Raw genomic sequence first — 19,265 nt, forward strand, 5'->3', positions numbered from 1 at the left:
AGTCTGCAAACAAACCATAAGCTGACACACTGCACAGTTTCCTCAACCTCTTCACTGAAACTTTAAAAGCAATCCATAAAAGTCAGATAAAATTTAACAGAGGGGATTATGAAAATGCCATTTCCAAATGAGAAAATTGCATTCATGTTTGTTATCTGCTGTCTCCCCTTCACATATATTATGACTACATATTTATTTTTCTAGTACTACTAGAGAGATTTTGGAAAGAAAGTCTTTTTTTTTTCCTCTGTAAAGACTGTCAGTAGCATTATCTTAAAGGATGCCATATTGCTTATAGTATTACCAGCACAAATATATATGATGATAAGCCTCAAGGCATAGGACTCAAAGGATAAGTGTTTTCTGTGACTCTCCTCTAACCTACTTGCTTTTGCTGGGAAAACAGGACAATCTCTGCGCGTGTTCACGTGGGATAGAGAAGTTGCATTATGCCAGCCTCCTCGGCCGTTTGCAGAGAGTCGAGGAACAGTCCCAAGTGATTAATCAAGCCATGGCTGAGCTAGCAACCGTTCCCTACCTGCAGGACATCAGTCAGCAGGATGCCAAACTGGTAAGTATTTATTTCTAATACTTGTTTTGGCCTTTAGAGGCAGGGAGCCAGGGAGGGAAGGGTTGGGGCAGAGCACTGCGCTGCAATTTACTCTGGAAGTCATTTTTCGACTGTGCAGACCTGAAGTAGTTTTAAAATCTGACTGCAGTGCCTTGTCAGAGGAGGAGCTAATCACCTGCAAGGATGACTTTTATAGAACCAGCATGACTCATCTGTAGGCATATTTTTAAAACCTCTTCTTTTCCCCCAAACCTCCCCAAATCAGTCTGGGAAGATGATTGCAATTATTCAGATCGTGCTACTTTAAGATGTCTAACATCAGAAGCCACCTGCAGCAAAACAGGCCAAATCTAGTTAAAGCTGAGGAGAGGGAGGAAAGGAGAGAAAAGATTTTCTTTCCTGGCTCCATCTACGACTTGCTCCCTGGCTCTGAATAAACCCGTCTACCTGCTATGCTTTTGTTTTCCCTTTGTAAAATGAGGGCAGTGATGCTAGCAGGGCTGTTGCAAGACTAGAGTCATTAATAGCTTAATAGTACGTCGATAACCTGCAATCAGAAAGTACCGTATGGTTATTCTCCCCCGAGGCTGTCGGGTTTTCTGATGGGGGAAGGAGGGAGCTCACGTACATGCAAATTTTAAGCGTTTCATTCTAGCAAAAAAAAAAAAAGAAAAAGTCCCTCCACAGTCCCTGCGTTTAAATGCAGTCCAATTTTGATGATCCAACTTCGGTTCACTAAAAACTCTTGGTTTTCCCAAAGCCGGTCCCTTGACATTTGTTTGCAGTCCTGCAAAGCTCCTAAGCTCTGTAGAATTAAAGCTTCACAGCAGCTTGCTTTAGGGAAGACGAGCAGCGGCCTGCAACTGCAGGAGGTGGTTGCCAGACTTTGAAGTCTGGGCTCGAGATAAGGGGAAATGACATTGCAAAGAAACTGTGTTATTAAAAGACATTCTCCTTTTGATGCAAGTTTTCTAGTATTAAACTTCAGCAGGCCCACATTTCAGGGCTGACTAAAGGGTCCTGAGTTATTGGTACATATTTCAGTGATAGGTTTTTCTCCAGGGTACAATATTTTCAGTACATCACACGTTCGGCACAGGCTATTACGCTGTTGCCTGTATCTTGTCATGTAGTAATCATAAGCCTGACCTCCCTGGAAAGCTTTCTGGGGGAGGCTCTAGGCCACCCGAGACAAAGGTCTTCAGGCTCTTAGGGGTAGGACTGGGCAGAACGAGGGTCCGTGCTGGGAGATTTAGGTGACAGATTGTAAACCTTTCCACAAAACTCATATGCTTTGTTTACTGAGCCCAAGGTAAAAATGTTTTTTAAAAGAGTAAAGGCAGAAAATTTCTAGCAACTATCCTGTCCAGAGCATTAAAATGTATTAATTCAGCATTCATTTCTTTTTCTTTGTCCTGTCATCCTGCTGTAAAAGGTATCTGTAGTCTATGTGTGCAAATGGAGGCTCAGATGCTTTGTAGCCAGAATATTTTAGTAAACTTCAGGCACCACAGTGTTAAGGCACAAGACTGCAAGCAAGAACTTGCAGAGTGGCTTCACCAGGGAGTGATTAATGGGCTTTACCTTTCCCAGTGGCATCAGCCCGCATGGCACAGGCTCCTCTTGTGCCAGTAGGGACCATTTCCCTACCACATCCCAGCAGCGTCAAGCACAGAACATTGCCGCCCATCGTTGGGTCTGCACATCCAAACCATCCAGAGAGCAAGCGAAAGATCCTCATTTTCTCAGCCTACCTGTCATCCTCCCCGTTTCACCGGGGTCCAGGCAGGATGAAACATGCGCAGGACTGGGCTGTACTGGTGTGATTCAGCAGCCCTCAATGGATGCTACAGAGGCAACCCCCCATGTCCATGGGGTCAGAACCACAGCACCCATGCTGACTCTTCGGCAACATTTCTAAGAGATATCTAAATTTTTCCATGAAGAAAACCGAGCTGGCCAAATTCTAATCTCACTTGTACTAGTGAAAATTTAAAGTAATTCCTCTGAGGTCATTCTGACTTTACATTGGTAAGACTGAGATAAGAGTTTACGACCAAGCAAGGCAGTTAAATTGTGTGGGTTAGAAAATGCTAAAGATGCCAAATGTTTATTATCACATACAGTATAAGTTGTATAAAGTTTAAAACACACTGAATTCATAATAGTGCAATTTGCACTGATACAGCAAGGATCCCAAAGGCATTTCAAGTATAAACTCTTCTGTGTAAATGTCTTCCTGTAACTAAATAAATAGAGTCCAAATCTATGGCACAGAGAACCTCAGCTGAGGCCTTTTGAGATCAGTATTTATTCATAGACCCCGGGAAAATAAAGACCCTGAAGAAAATCGTTCCAAGGTTTATGATTTCAGTGTCACTGTATTTGTACATCATAAATCAAGATGAAAGCTTGTTAAAAAAGCAGAAATCTATTTCAATTTAAAAATCAAATGAGGACAAGATATTTTTAAAAGTGCAGCATTTTTCCTTGGAGGGGATTTTCCAAAAAAGACCAGCTTTGGGAGAAGTACTGTGGTTTGCCAACTGCCCGCTCTCGTGCATGCACATTTTCTCTGCCAATAGAGCTGGTGAAAAACTTTGGGGGATAAAATTTAAAACCAGAGCACACGCTAGGCACTTTTCACTGGCAGATATCAATATCAGTGAAACTTTAATCGGAAAGGTTTCTTGTTTTAACTTCTTGTCCAAAGGGGCGAGGTGCCCAGCTTAGTTAGGCTGTCGGAGCGGCCCCTCGGGGGTGACAGACCGATGTCCTGGTCCCTGCCCCGGTGGGTGCTGTTCGACCAGTTCTTCAGAGAGAATCACTCCAAGAAAAGCAATGGAGAAATCCTCCCCTTTCCCTGACCAGTTCCTCCTCTGCCTGGTTTGACGCAGGATCTGTGCTTTGCCCATTCTGCCCTTAATACCCTTAATCTCTGGGCCGTGTCTGTTCTGGATTCATAGAAGGAGATTATCTGTCATAAAAGTATTGTGATGGAAAATTTCTGACAGGCTCTTCTTTCGCATTAAAGTCAGAGGCAGAAATTTGCAGTTTTGTTTTTCATGAATACTGATGCATGACTTTAAAAAAAATAAAAGTTTTCATCAAATGTTGGGACCAATAAGACTCAACTTAATGGCTGCACAAGCACAGAGAAAGCAGGCTGGAACCGACCATAGCAAATTTATTGAGAGATTCAAAAGAAGATTCCTGCATCCTTTATCCAGTGTTGGGACACAGACAAAGAATTTTAACTTCAAAAACCTGAATGCGAAGGTAAACTTGAGGAAATACAGATCTGCTCCTTGAATCTGAAGGCAGCATTTTTATATCTTGCGCAGATGAGCCTAAACACTGGTGGTTTAAGTTTCATCACCTTATGTACTCATATTAGACTGCTGCCCGTCTAGGTACAGAAAGAAGAGACAATTTCTCGATGAATGCTTACGCTTATACTGTCCAATTACTTGTAATGAGTAACAAATTTGGGAAGAGACACCAAAAACTGTTGTTTGGGTTCACTTTAACCAACTCAACATTTTGGAATAGGCCTAATAGAGCACAGCAAGATCCCAGGTATTAAATACAGGTTTCTCCCAGTTTGTTCCTGAACGCTGATGCTAATGGCTGGTCACAGGAGGACACCGTGGATCTGACCCTTGCCTCTCTGTTACTGAATTAAGAGCAACTGAAATATTTTCAAGCATTTGGGAAGGGTGCAGGGTGAGGCAATGCCACAATAACCTGGCAGGGCACTGGAGTGAGGCAATACTACAACTAACTCGAATTTTAGCCTTCCCTCTAACACTAAGGACTGATTAGCAAGTATTTTCCTACAGCTTCTTTTTATAGTTTACACTAGAAATTGTCAGCCTTGTTTTTATGCTCTGTTATGCTGAATGATGGGGAGAAGGGAGGGTTTGCCAAAGAAAAAGGATAGTAAAAGCAGGGAGAATGAGCTAGATACTTCCAGCTACAGTAAAAGCATCTCAGCTTTAGTGTTGTCCTCTTGTGAGGTTTTACATGCTGCTTTAAATTATGATACATTAGCCTTGCGAGAAAATACTAAAAAGTATTCATGTACGACACAGAATATCCCAGACAGCTAAAGAGTGAAATATGGAGCCTTTATTCTTTACAACCCAAGTCTTCCTTTACTAAGTATAAACATTTACTGCATTAAAACCTATGGGCTTAAATACAAATTTTCCAGAGGATTTTTTCCCATTGTTAAGTATTTTATATCCACAATAGTACAGTGTAATGGCTGAAGCAAAGATGAGGTGGCAGTGCTCATTGTGTGAAAGATGAGTAATAAAATCATCAGCGTACAAATGATTTTTTAATTAGGTTTTAATCTGTGTATTTAGAGAAGTTATTTCTGTGTGAATTCCACACTGATAATTTTTATCTTGGTGCCACAGCTGGAGTTGCTAATGGCAGATGCTATGGACACCCTTGAAGGAAGAAGTGATGAAAGACGTGTGTGGAATAAAATTCAGAAGGTAAAAACCTGCAGCAAAGGGCAGGAGAGTATATTGTTCCTTGGGGAGTAAATGTCCACCTGAGGCATATCTGTTCAAAAGGTAGAAAAGAAAGTAGGTGCCATTTGAAACCTGACTGCCTGCCTTGAACTCCATTAGTGCTCAGGCACTAACCACAAATACATATTTATTATTTGCTTTAGCCCCTATGGTTGATCTTTGTCCATGTTAATAGCCTCATGTGGTTATCTAATGCAAAAAAAAAAAACAAAAACAAAAAACCCCACACCTGAATAGCTTATTCTGGGCTGATAATTGTACTTCTCTTCCATCTTTGCCATATGGGATACTGTGCTAATGGCAGGGGGCGGGGGGGCGAGGGGGGGTAGTTGTTAGGGAATAAAATTCAGCCCAACAAATTAGGTCCCTTAGTGGAGCTCAAATGAGGCTTTGGTGATGTGAGAGGTAAAAGACGTGTAAATGCCTTTCAGGAGTCTCTGCACAGCAACTGGTCAATTTAATTCTTAAAGGATTTGTGAAATGCAGGGAGCCTTGTGTTGGTTCTCTGTACAAATGAATCTGACCCAACGTAATGAATAATAGGTCAGGCTGGGATGTAATAGGAATATCTTACATTTTTACAAAGCCTTTCAAACCAGAGCAAATCACAGCTCTGGGTATTCAACACCATTGACATTCAGCCACTTCTGAGGAAAAGGATAGCAACACATCACCAGGAAGGGAAAATGTTGCTAATGGTTCAAAGCATTGGTCTTACCCTACGTCTTACGGCTCCGTCAGATCCTAGACGGACGCACGCTCACTCTGGGTCGCAGCTGCGGTGGGAGGCTGGAGAACAGAGGGTTTGAATTTCTGCACTGGCGGGACTTGAAATTGTCCCTCTTTGGGATTTAGGGTTTACGGACAGATCTCAGGGAAGATACTGAAAACCCAAACCCTGGCTGCACTGAGTCAGCATAACCAGGATAAGCAAATAAGACAGAGATGTGTGAAAGAAATCACAGGGGTGGAGGGCCAAGGTATTTTCCGATTCCATATTTCCAAGCAATTCGAATTAAAATTTCAGAAGGCATCTCCTCTGAGAGAAAGTCTGAGTAGGAGTATTGCCTTGGTTAGCTGTCAGATCAGTGGCTCTTAATAAAGTTTTCCAAGTACAGAGTGTTTTCAGAAAGTAACCACAACCTAAATGCCCCAAATTATAGACAGACTGGGTTTCATCTCTTTCAAACGCTCGTGAGGCAAAACAAAGGATAAATATTCATACCGCTTTCCCATTGCGCCACGATAGTCTCTAAATCTCTCACACCTGCCTGCAGATCGTATGAGAATCTTTTGCAACACAAACGCTACATATGATGTGAATTATATACATTTATACAATTACATACCTATTTCCTGACATATATCATAAACATTGATAACTAGATGAATGCAAAGAGTCAATGACATATTTACAAATAGCCTATTCCCTGTACTTCTCTAGCACTTATCCTTCTCATTTTCAGACAATAGACTTAAAGAGCAAAGACAGTTTTCCAAAGTATTTCTAAAAAAGTCAGGTTTTTAATCCACAGTTAGGTGTTTGAATAACCAGCCCGGTTCTCATAACTCTGAATGACCACAGTTCAGAGGCTGCTGGAAAAGGATGGCAGCTGAAAGTTAGACCAAGTACACAGATATCTAAATATTTATTACAGGCTCATTAAAAGTTTGTTGGTGGTAGCAGAAAGATTCCCACGTGTTTCAACAGACAGTGGCTGATATTTCATTGCAAATTCAGTAAAACAAAGCATTTTCTTTCGGTGTATTCATATGTATGTAAGTACATTCCTTATATTTCTCTGGACACTTTTATTTTCAGTATAATCTTAATGGAAATCAAGCTAACATTTAAAAATGGACTGGTATCCCATATTATGCCACATAAATCTGTGCATAATTCAATATTCAGGAATAAAATTTACTGAATCCATGAAAATCTGCTCTCTGCCATTTTAAAATTTGGTGCTTCAAAATTTGTTTGCATTCTGAACATAGTTTTGCATTCCATTTCTGACAACTTGGATAACTATTTGATTTGAGGCATCTTGTTCCAAGCAGAACTCACTGTTTGTTTCATAATACAAAAATATTTTTCTATGTTATATCAGAACAAAGAAATGAAAAGCATCAACAAATATTTCTTTTCTACTTTACTTTTTTCCAAAATTTAATTTCAGCATGTTCTTAGGAAAAAATTCTCTTTAAATAGAGGAGACAGGAAAATAATCAGGGAGCTTGAGGAGTTTTTTGTTGGATTTTTTTGTTGGCTTGTGTTGTTTTTTTTTTAAATCGGCTCTAATTAAGAATGTTACGCTAGGTTAAAGAACTCTAACACATTACTAAGAAGTAGGATTAAATCTGATGATTAAAAATTGATGTGGTGTGGATTACCGCGTGTCACTTGTGCTAGAACCATTTCGAAAAGTTCAGTATTTCTCAGTTCGCTCAGCACACGACGCTGATCGCAGGAGCCTACAAAGAACCTTCACCCAGATCTAGTTACAAGGTAGTTATTTGTATTTTTGCTATTGAATTAATTTACATATATTGGAAAGCGAAAAAGAACATAAAGGAGTTTATACAGTCAGCTATAAATGCGAAACTCTGGAAAGCTGACAGCTACACTGCCACCAATGAAGTTTGGCTTTTGCAACAGAAACAGCTGTTGCACCTAATGAAAGCACTCAAAATTTTTCCTCTAATGCAGCAGAATTATAGCAGTGCCTATTTTCCAAATGGTTAAAGGGTCTGTCAGAATTGCCACTACAAACCACTGTTTTCAGAGTTTTATATTCTAGAGTCAGCCATAAAAAATTCATTCAGGCTGAAATCTGACATAGGAGGGCACAAAGCCTGACACCCAAACACTTTTCCTTTTGTCCCAATGGAGGGCTTATCAAATTAGTTTGAAATTAATCTGGGCAATTTTGGATTTACAGGACTGACAAAGTAGTAATATATGTGTAGCTCCAAGTGTTTTGGGTGCTGTGCTGCTCATCCGATTCACTGACAAATGTATGTTTTTAAGCAAACTAATTTATCAAATGGGCTAATTATTTTCGGAAGCTTTAAATACAAAGAAATGAAAAATGACCTCGTAATTAGCTGGAGAAAAGAGAACATCGCTGCACAGAAGATGCCTTTCTCAGCATTAGCAGGCTACAGACTCTCCAGCCACAAGGAGAGCTGACCCAAGAGAGCCTAGATTACCCTGGCAGATTAACAAACATCCTCCTGCAGAGGCTTTACCCATGTACTAGATATCCCTGAAGAATGCCTCCAAGGCAGGAAAAACGGGCTGGGTCAGTCTCCCAAAATCCCTATTGTCCAGGATTTTACTGACACTTTTCCTTGCAGTCCCCTGGATAAAATGTGAGGTTTGTATTAGCAATTTGGGGAAACAGACACCTGGGTCTAAACCTTTTAAGCAATTAACAGAGGGACTGAGTCCCAGTCTACTTCAGGAACATGGGCATTCCTAAAAAAATTTTTACTGCCTTCCTTCTTTTTGTAGTTGTCAGAAATTCCCAAACTGAACTTGCTGGTGGCTAGACTGCTGGGCTTACAGAGGATTCAAGGCACCATACTAGGGTTTAGGAATTATTGGTTTTTAGCTACTGGCTCTGTCCAAATTGTGTTATAGGTTGAGTCACGAAGGTACTTAAATATCACACCATCAGCATTTCATGAGAACAGACTTCTCTAAAGCCACCCTTATGAACAGGAAGCCCTCCTAAAGTAGTCAATAGAAAACGCTTATGGGAAAGAGCATCAAACCTCCTCTTTTAAAGAGGCTTAAGTCATCACCAGCGAGCAGAGGTAGGAATGTATTTTTGTGGACTTTAAAGTGTAAATTCACTTCTTAATTCAAATTATTATTTTAACAAGACTGACCCAGCCCAGAGGTTTGAGCAACGACCTCCGAGGCACATGGCGCAGCAGCAATGAACAGGAAACTTCCAAGAGAGACTGAGGGGAACTGCCCTGGTGATTTGACTCAGTCCCACAAGATTCGGTCCAGCCACTGAGTCTTAAGCAAGTGGAGGCACTACCATAATAGCCAGGTCCGGCCATTATTGCCTAGTTTCTTTGCTGACAGAGTTACATATGATGTAAGCAAAATCTGCTGTCAACATGAATGCTGGGACTAGCGGTAAAGCTTGGCCCTTAGTAACTCAAGGAACCGGGTCTCTGCATGGCCATTGCAGGACTCTGGAGTAGCTACGGACAGGCAGAAGGGTTTAGAGTCTCTCAGATACATAAAAGGGCAGGCAGGCCCCTCCTTTCCTCTACCGAGCCTTTGTTTCTCTGCAGTCTTGTAAGCAAAAAAATAAAGAAATAAAAAGATATTACTTTCCTATCTCATAAGAATAAATTCATTAATAAAATTGTTACAGTGAGAGGCATTTCATTAAATAAATTGATACTTTAGAGCCTATTAGCCAGAAACTTTTGACATCCAAAGAGAGGAGAGCCAAATAAGTGCAAGTGCCAGTATGGCTCTGCTTCCCCTATGAAGATAACAATGTAGTTCTACTTCTCCATTTAGCCCCTAGGCTTTCATAGCAGTTTCATAGGATCCTCTTACCATCACTTGAACAGCCAAAGGAGAGACAGGAGTTGGCAAATAAACACTTTCCTACACTTCCACATGCGAGACACTTCATAAAACCTTCACATCTGAGTTTACCTCAAGGGCATCACATACTTTGCAATTTAGATAAGTTATTATGCCCATCATTTGCTGAGCTCAGTGGAATGCCTGTTTCATAAATCTGGAAGCAGAGCAAACATGGATGAGTGAATAAAAGAACAGATGTAACTTACATAAGGATAAGTATATAACAAAAGCTGCCCTAATATATGTGAATATGAAATGAAGTAAAATTAGCCTAACATATTATATAATCTTTTAGCCAGGCACACAGCTTTTCAGTAGTTGACCTCTGCTTACTACATCTCTGCCTTCTGCAACAGCAGGGGAACACTATCTGAGGAACTGTGCTCTTCCACTGACATTATCTCTTAATTGAAAATCAAGCCATGGAAAAGGGCCATAGACTCGCTAGGCTTTTGGTCAGCCAGAGGGGCAAGGAGGGAGATTCATAGTATGTTGATGGAAAGTGGACGTGTTGCTGAATAGTATTATGCTGGCTACTGCGACAGTTATTTGATGGATATGACTTTGTAACGTCTTGTAAAGTCATCCAAGGCCATGCCACAGCCACCGGGAACTGCGCTTGTTCTCAGGGCATGCAGGTTTCGAAAGCTGTTGCGTTTTGGTGCTTGGCTATTCCTGAACTAGTAGAACGAAAGTGATTCCTGGTTTGTTCTCACCTCGGGGCCGTGATGCAGCCACGTGTTTCACAAACACATGGACCCATTGTGTAAAGGGAGGGGGAAAGCAAAGGATAGGAAAGGATGGGAAAAGCACATTTTCTGGAACAGGAGCGGAAGTCTAATGTGTAATATCTAATGTGTAACGAAGTCAGAAAAGTGCAAATGCAGAAGGAAAATAATGTTAGTGGCACTGATTCAGGTGGAATGAGAGTGAAGGAAACGAAGAGCAGAGCAACCAGGTAGAAATGCAAAAATTTTTGTTAGAGTTGACCAAAGACTGGCTTCATGCTAAGATTAGAGAAAACATATTAAGACATTCTGGAAAGGATTAACTCAGAATCAGCGATAGCCTTGAGAGGGAGAAGATGAAACTACGGCAGAGGTTTCTAACCTGGCACTGAGTGAAGTTTTCAGAACAGGCAGAGGAAGTTAGGAGAGTACGTGAGCGGAAAATAAGATCTGCCCCACCGAATCTGAGGTGATACAAAAGAAAAGTAGACAACCAAAGAGTCCCATTAATAAATTCAGCCGCACTGTAGGGACAATAAAAGCGTGACAGCATTCACAGAGCTCTTTGTGTAAGAGAGAGGCGACAATGGGATTTCAGGAGTTATCAATACTCCTGGTCCCTAAAATCAATTCCTGCCCTTGTGAGCCTCTGGTTCTTTGTGTCTCGCACACAAGAGAGGAAAGATGCCCCTGCAAGATGCCTACACGGCCCTCAGCTACACTGGAAGAAGCAGTTGCATCCTGCCCATTTCCCACCCTCCAGACACTAGTATCTAATATAAAGCTGAGCTATTTAGTGACCAGACACTAAATAGCTATACCTCCTGATCACAGCTAGACCAGCATTGCCGTATATAAAACAGAGGCTGTGACTCTAAGAAACGGTGAGCTTTTGGGCATACAAGGTTTTATTCAAGTCTGAAGCAGATGTGGGAAGTTTCAAGTTTGCTGTTCCGCACCAGAAGGAAAGTTTCTGTACATAAAGGCATGTTTTTTTCCAGCTAAATCAGTTGGTCTAATAACAGATATCATCTATACCCATCATTCTTAGGCCATCACAGCCACAACAAAACACTAGTAATGCTATTGGGAAAGAGTGTTTTGTTATGAGAAAGGCTTTGGTCTACTCCACCAAGCTATAGGGTGCAATAAGTCACTGGAATAATTTTAAATAGCAGCAAATCTAGCAAGTGAGCAGTAAGCGTCCTAAACATTGGAATAATGTAGCTGGTTGTAGCTGCCTGGCGGTTAAATCACAGGCAATTCTAGGCATTAACAATCCCCACGTAAGGATTTAGATAAACATTTCCCCAGCCCTGGCTAATCATGCTGTCAGTTATAAATGAGCAGTCTGCCTACCTGCTGCCCTCTACCAGAGAAGGTCTCCAGCCCTATAAACACTTGCCACCAGGTATTGTTACTGCTGTGAAAAATAGCATGAGTCAACAAGACTGCTCATAGTAAACACTGCGCTGGACAGTGATTTCAGGAGAGCTTATAAAGTACAAAAGGGCCGTCTGAGTTGTGAGGCACTTAATAAATGGAATTCATTACCAGCATCAATATTATTTTTATTCAGTTCCTCATCAGCAAACACTCTTTCCTCCATCTGCTTTTAGCATTGGAGCTTTGCTAGTGTGCTAAGCACCCGCTGGCAAACACTGGTTTTCGGTGTTTCACTGAACCATTCCTTTACGATGGAGATGCACAACGGAGCTGTCTGCCAGACTTCTTTCTTTAAAGAAAGGCAGTGTGTACAAATGAGGCATGTGAAAGTACAGAAACGGAGCATGAGGGACAACATATTTATCTTTGGCATCCGTATCTGAAGCTATGAACATTTCTAGAAGCAGGTCCAAGGCAGGAGTTGCGCAGTCAGTTGGGCTACATGGCCAAACAAATGCAGGGAAACGACTTTGGCCTGCCGTGGCAGTTCAGATCACGCGCTACTGTATAAACCCCCTTCCTTCCAAAAGCAACCATGGCAGCGCAAATGTGCTTCACTTAACACACAAACAGCAAAATCATTTTTTTTTCCCAGGTACTGAGCAACCTTTGTTCTAACTGACCTTAATGGAAGGTACAGATTGGGGTTTCATTTTTATTAAAATACCAGTAGCTTTTCTCACGCATATGCTCAGCTTTTCCTCCTGACTCTATACAGCCATCCCTACTTACTCATAGGCCTTTCAAGTACTGTTCCTTTGGTTATATTCACTCCAAAGAGTGCTTTAGCAAGTAGCTCTGGGAGACAAAGGAAAATGTTGAGAGGTACTTCATGTTTAAAGGCAGCTCATTTGCCTTCTATTACTAATAGCTCCCAAGTAATAAAAATAGATTTTGTATGCCAGAAGATCCTTTTTGCCATTACATGTTATATATAGCTCCTGCATATATTTTCAAAAGCACCTCTTTCTTATTTGAGAGTGACTCCCCCGATTTGTATTGGGATGTAGGAAGTCTGGATGTTTAGGCATTACAGAGAATGCATACACATGCATCCATGCGAGACATACTTTTACGATTTTACAGTTTACAGAGTCTGCTTGCTGCTTATCCATCTCCATTTTTTTCTAAACAAAGTTATTTTCCTACAGGACTTCATCCTTGTGGGATCCTGGCTCTTTCTCATTTCATTCTAAACTCTTTAGCAGGTACTATAGCTGATATTTTGTATTTACATTCAAATTCATGCTGGTCTTCTAAAAGACACGTGCGCTTTCAAGTTAGTGTGTGACTAGAATAGCTCCCCCATTTTTGGATAAGCCACGAAGCTTCCTTTGGAACATCAGTAAGCCATCAAACACGGACATCTGTTCCTTGGAACAGCCCTCTTGCAGCAAAGGTTGACAAGTTTCATGACATCTGTGGCCCATCAGGACTTGGACAAAACCACGCTGAATGATGAATAGTATTGCAGTGTTCCCTCATCGTAGCTGGTACATATCACGTAATTAGGAACCATATGTGGGATGTCTTATCCCGATGAGCGTGTAGGAAGGGCAAAGAATATATTTGCATTGTGGTATTTCAGGGCAAAACCGGGTGCATCCAGGCAAGTTCAGAAGGGACTGATAGGGCATTACCAGAAATGCAGTAAGTTTTTCAAAAAAGGAGATGTGAACTTCCTGTGAAGCTCTGCTTTGAGGAGGAGGTCAGTCTAGATGACCTCCAGAAGTCCCTTACACTGAAATCTTTCGATGATTGTAATTCAGCTGCAGCCAGCAAGTGCTGCTTACACATCCCTCCACGCCGCGAGTGAATCAATCAGGATGGCATCCAGAGAGCAGGGCTGAACGCTCACAGCAGCGAGCCTCTCCCCTTTTTCCATCTCTGGACAACACGTACAAAAGGGCAGGATTAGAAATATTTTTATATGCTCCAAACAAGGCCTGTATTGTTCCTTATCTTTGTGTGGATCTATATAATGTCATTTTCAAAAACTCCTGTAGGTCTGAATCAAATCCTAAGCCAAAGGGAAACCATATATTGCCTCGCCTGATTAGACCCTCTGCAGTTCATCCCTCCGGCTAATCCTGTTGCATTGCCTGTTACCCAAAGAGCTCTGTGTTTTCATTGCATAAACTGCATTAGATAAGTATACCAAAAACATAAGTATTTACAGATTCTGCCCAACCTTAGAGAACGATGTAAAACCATTTCAGTTAAGAATGAGCTAATCACCACCTCAGTATTCACATGGACCACAGATCATTTTCTTCTCCCAGCAAACTCAGAACTGGGATTCAGAGCAGACTAATTGACTTATAGCCCATCCAGGTACTTCTGGTGCCCTAATTACGCTTTTCACCTTCTCACTCTGTGTCAGAATAAAAATGCCTTGATGTGTGGCACTGAGGAAAGGCAGACACAGCCTCGCCCATTCACCTGATTTTCCCCAAGAGTAAAAGAACAGAAACACTTTTGAGACATGGCCTGTCAGTGCTGCCGTTCTCTGCTGGTGTCTCAGCAGCACAGCAGAGGCTGTGCCATCGAGGCCAGCAGCTTCTCGGGCTGAGGGCACACACGGAGGTTTTGTCCTTCCCGTTCATTCTTCTGGCTTAAAAAATAGCGTCATTTCCTTCAGGTGCGCCAAACAAGTTTGCTTTTCTTGTCCTGTTTCTTGTTTTCATTCAGCCACCAGCCTAGAGATCTCTCTATCCTAGCTTAATTCCCCTAAGCATTAGGCATGCAGACCCAGCATGAGCCCATTGCTTTGATTCCCCAGGTACCTTTGTGGACCCATGGGTATAACACTGAAGGCAGACAGTTGAAACGCCAACGCTATATATCTGTACTCTTGCAGAAGCCCAGGTGTTTCCTTGGTATTAATTCCCTTGCTTTTTGTTCTGCCCCTTGCCAAATCAACAATTTCCACCATTGGTATCTTCCACAACATATTATCAACGCAAGAATTTGAAGCACAAAGGAGAATTTTGGGGCAATGTAAAATAAATGCAACATTAATGTAAAGAGCACAAAATAAACTCTACTAGGTACCCGGTTCATCTTCAAATTTCTGTCCCCAGATCCCTACACTCCTCTGCTTAACTTGATCCCAAAGCACCTATAGGTACCAGACGGATGTGCTCTGGACTAAGCCTGTAATGTGCTTTAAAGGCATCTTTTGTTTCTACATCTTCCCTCTTTCCATTTGATCTTCATTCTGTCCATTCCCTTTTTTTCCTGCTCCCTCCAGCTGATCACAGGGGCCAGACTAAAGACAGAGAGAAAAATCCAGTGAAAGAAATAGGGTCAGGAACAGCCTGAAATCGGGAGCTAATGAGGAAGAAACGGGAGGAACTTGAATGGAGGGGCAGTCGTGGACTGAGGAGCCTCTAGCTGGGCCAGGGCTGTAGACATTGATCCAAAGTAGAAATGGTGCCACTGCACTGCTGGGAGTAACCGAGGAGGAAAATACTCAGGATATCTTGAAAGTAAAATGTCATAGCAGCAGAAGATTAAAAATAGGTTGAAGCCAAATTTGTCTTCATGAGTTCTCAGGTCACCAGGCACTTGAGAAAAAGACCGTAAAGACACTGTATAGCTGGGTAGATGGGAGAAGCGTGGTTTCATGTGTTCAGGAGAGTATTTAAGGGACTTCACTCCAGGGATGTCAAGCAGCAAGTTCAGCTACCGAGAGCTGAGCACAGCCCCTGCCGATGGGATGCGATGCTGCTGACCAGCTCCCAAGCACAGGCTGTGGCACACGTGGACACTATGTGGATCAGGGTCTTAGAGGTGGGGAAACATAATCCAAGTACACATAGTGCAAAGGAGTGACCCAAGGATGTTAATCGCTGTACGGGTTGGGATCAGACCCGAAATGAGCCTCATGAATCCCTGGCAACACCGGTAGTGACTGCTCCACGGTGAACCAAGTCCTGCAGAGCTCTTCACTTGGGCTTCAGTGCTGCTTTAGCCTATACAGTAGCTGCAGGGTTCAGCTATATAACCCTGGGATTCGGTCTCAATGTTAGTCTGTGGCCAGTTATTGCTCTGCTGGAGAATAAGTCACAAATCTTCCAAAATCCACATTCCTACAACAGCGGTAGCTCTAACACTAATCGCATTTGGGCTGGTTACAAGCTACGTCCTTCTACCTACTCCCATCCACACGGATTCCTATTTAAACAGTTACTGGGGGGGGGGGGGGGGGGAAGAAGAAGAGAGGAAAAAAAGAAAGTGAAGCTATTGATTTAAAAAATTTACATTTCCCAATGAGAGCCCCGAAGGTGGCTCACTGCGGTCAGACAGCAGAAGAGCGGGCACAGGGAGGTTTTAAATCAAGGCAAAAAGGCAGAACATAATGCTTCCAATTTACTTTCTTAAAATGAAATGTGCAAGCTAAAAAGCCATGAATAAGCACTACTGAACACTGCAGCCACCGAAAAGAGATTTTTAAGCTATTGCCCCCCCCCTTTATCTTGTCAAGAGACTGTATTTTCATTGTGTTCATATGGTAATTTAAATCATGCTAGGGCTCAGAGCATACAGTGTAATTGTAAGTCGGCGAGGGTTTGAATGCCATCACTGCTGTGCAAATAACATCATCAGCTCATCAGCTGTGTCAGTAACATTGCAATTATGTAAGCAACTGTTATTTCCACCCCTGATATGCCATATTTGAACTTATTTTGGGGCCTGGAGCTGACAGGTACTCTATAAATATGAAAAGCATACAAGAGCAGCCAAGCCGTGGTTCAAGGTAGGAACATCATTGCACCGGGGCTTTCTGGTGGCATCACCAGCAATGCCGGCACCGCTGAATGGTCCTAAAGGAGCAGCTGTAAAAATTGTTGCTTTTCTGGTGCTCCCTTTGCCCTCACCCCACACCCTACCCATCGCCCAAGACCCGTTTCCCTTCCCCTTACTACCCTTTGTGCTCACCCAAACACAAGCACTACCCCCAAAATAGAAAAGATTACTATTAACCGCAGAAGAAAGTTATGTAGACATTTTAATTTGGTGTGTTGCAGAAGAGTCTTGGGGGTTTGGTGGTTGTTTTTAATATGGCTAAGCCCCTGGACTGGAGCGTGGCACTAAGTAATTAGTCTTTCTGAGACTTCCCGTGTGCTTTTGGCCAGATCAATGATTTCCTAAGCTTTTATTTCAGCTTCTTAAAAATGAGGCTAGCATAATGATTCCTTTCTTTAACCCTCCGCATGTTTATATGGTGAGGACATCACAGCAGAGCCAGCCCGCGAGGCTGTCTTCAGAGAGCCCCAACCTCCCCGGGCTCCTGTTGCAATGGATCTCTTGGCAACAGAGGAGCAAAAGCCCACGAACAAGTGCCCGTCAAGGTTCACCAGCGCGGTAGAAAACTCTTTTCCATGGCATCATGCACGGCACTACGCAAAGCCGATCCGCTGAAAATGTCACCCCTGCAAGTTTTGTGGGGAGGAGGAGGTGGAGCTCCTCTCCCAAATGTGTTCCTTGTGCCCTCGGAGGCAGGAATCAATGGTCCATGAATTTTTCTGCTTGCCTCGTTTTTTCTCTATCGCACACGCACATTCCTCACCAACACAAACCATGACCAGAGCGCACGGCACAGCTTCAAGTTCAGGGCTGAGAAGCACTTTAGTAACAGCTCAATATATGAATAAATACAATAGGAAGCCATGCTCAGATTAATTCACAGTCAGCTGTTCTGTGTTTGTGCCTGAAGAAGCAACACTCCACTGAATGTGTGTCAGGATGATAGATTAGGACTTTTTTTTTTTTTTTAAATATCTCAGCTTAAAATGCAATTGGAAGATTGATTCTTTAGATCCTCACATTATAGAGGGTCTAGGTCTTGAGTATAACTCAGTGTGAAGGGAGATGATTCTCATCTTCACCCTACAGAAAGGCTGCATATCGCAAAAGCTGACAAAGGGTATGAATAAAGGTAAGGTATGGGGAGAGATAGCCATAAAATTATGAATGCCTGGTATTTACAGAATACCTGTACACAGTACTATTAAACTATATTTTTGGTTGTTTTGAAATCACCTCTGCAAGGAAGATGTGTCTATCTGAATGTACTCTTTATTAGAATAATTACGGTTTTATTTTTGGGGGGGACACTGAAGTCATCTATTCTTTTACTGTATTTTCTAGTGTATTGTATTCATGGGAAAACACATTTATTCAGAACTTCATTTTGATTTAATAGAAAAATGGTTCTTGCCACAGCAATGTGGAATACTCATTTTTCTCCATGTGTTGATTTTTGGCATATAAATGCCAGAAGCCTCTGTTCTTTTTCCTTATCAAGAAAAGCTTGCCTGAGATTAATTTCCTCATCATCCCTTCCTTTTAAAGTGGCTGTTTTTCAATGCCATTTAGAGACAGAGTTGTGATAAATTCCTGTTTTCAATGTACAGATTTCAATGAAAGAGTCTATTCCACAGCAGTAACGTAATTGAATCCAAATGGAAAGGGACAAAAAAAAAAAAAATTATGAAATCAGGTACTGCTACTCCAGCCAATTGTATGAGAGGTGCCTTCATGTATTTTTCTTTCTAATGACAATTAGTTTTGAAATAAACTAATTGCAAAAGTTTTAAAAGTTTTTATAGAGGGGAAGGGACATGCTTCTGACACCACTTCTTTATAATTAATTGCAGATTGGACTAATTGAAGACTACTTATACCAAGTAGAAGACAATTACTTAAAGAACAAAAGGCTGAGAACAGCTAGGACGGAAAAAATGAAAATGAAGAGGACTCAGAGTACACAGCAACATTAGAGCCTAGGAAATACAAAAGTGTCCCTTACCAGCCCTAAAGGCATGGCCACACAGCAAACAAGAAAATTAACACTGTAGATATTTGATAGATAGGTCAAAAAAAGCCACCTTTCCACTTAATGAGCCTTCCCCGCATATGGGATATCTTTAGCAAGACACTCCCGCACTTCATTAGTCTTAAAACTGTCTGGAATAAATGTCCGTGAAAGGTTTGTTTTACATTGTCTTGTTTATTTAAATAGTAACACCCAGACAAAAAGGGGCCTGTATTTTCTGCTCTGAGATTATTCTTATCCAAAGTCTATAAAATTCTCCTGGTTTGATTATCGCCCAAGAAGCACTGAAAACAGGGATCCCGCCATCCTCAGCTAGGAGGAATTTGGCCTCCCATTGCCTTCTTTCCAGGGTCACGCCTTACACTGCAGATATTGGTACACTCTATAGGTGAAAAACGGCATCCTGCACCTTAGGGCTGCAGCAACTACAAGTGCAAGAAACACAACACTGTGAGAAAAGGAAGGAAAAAAAAGGAGCGCAGCTGTTGCCCCGTGGTTACGAATG

The 19,265-nt window shown here is 41.9% G+C and overlaps 1 protein-coding gene across 1 annotated transcript in view; it reads left to right on the forward strand.

The window, feature by feature from the left end:
- SPATA16 (spermatogenesis associated 16) overlaps positions 1 to 18,704 on the forward strand; it is an 80,703-nt gene extending 61,999 nt beyond the window's left edge. The window contains exons 8-10 of the mRNA XM_072867995.1: positions 407 to 571; positions 4,999 to 5,079; positions 18,582 to 18,704. Coding sequence (XP_072724096.1) covers positions 407 to 571; positions 4,999 to 5,079; positions 18,582 to 18,704 — 369 coding nt within the window. The remainder of the gene's footprint in view (positions 1 to 406; positions 572 to 4,998; positions 5,080 to 18,581) is intronic.
- The last annotated feature ends 561 nt before the right edge of the window (positions 18,705 to 19,265 follow it).

The sequence above is a fragment of the Ciconia boyciana genome, chromosome 7, assembly GCF_034638445.1.
Source record: "Ciconia boyciana chromosome 7, ASM3463844v1, whole genome shotgun sequence".
In the NCBI taxonomy this organism is placed as follows: domain Eukaryota; kingdom Metazoa; phylum Chordata; class Aves; order Ciconiiformes; family Ciconiidae; genus Ciconia; species Ciconia boyciana.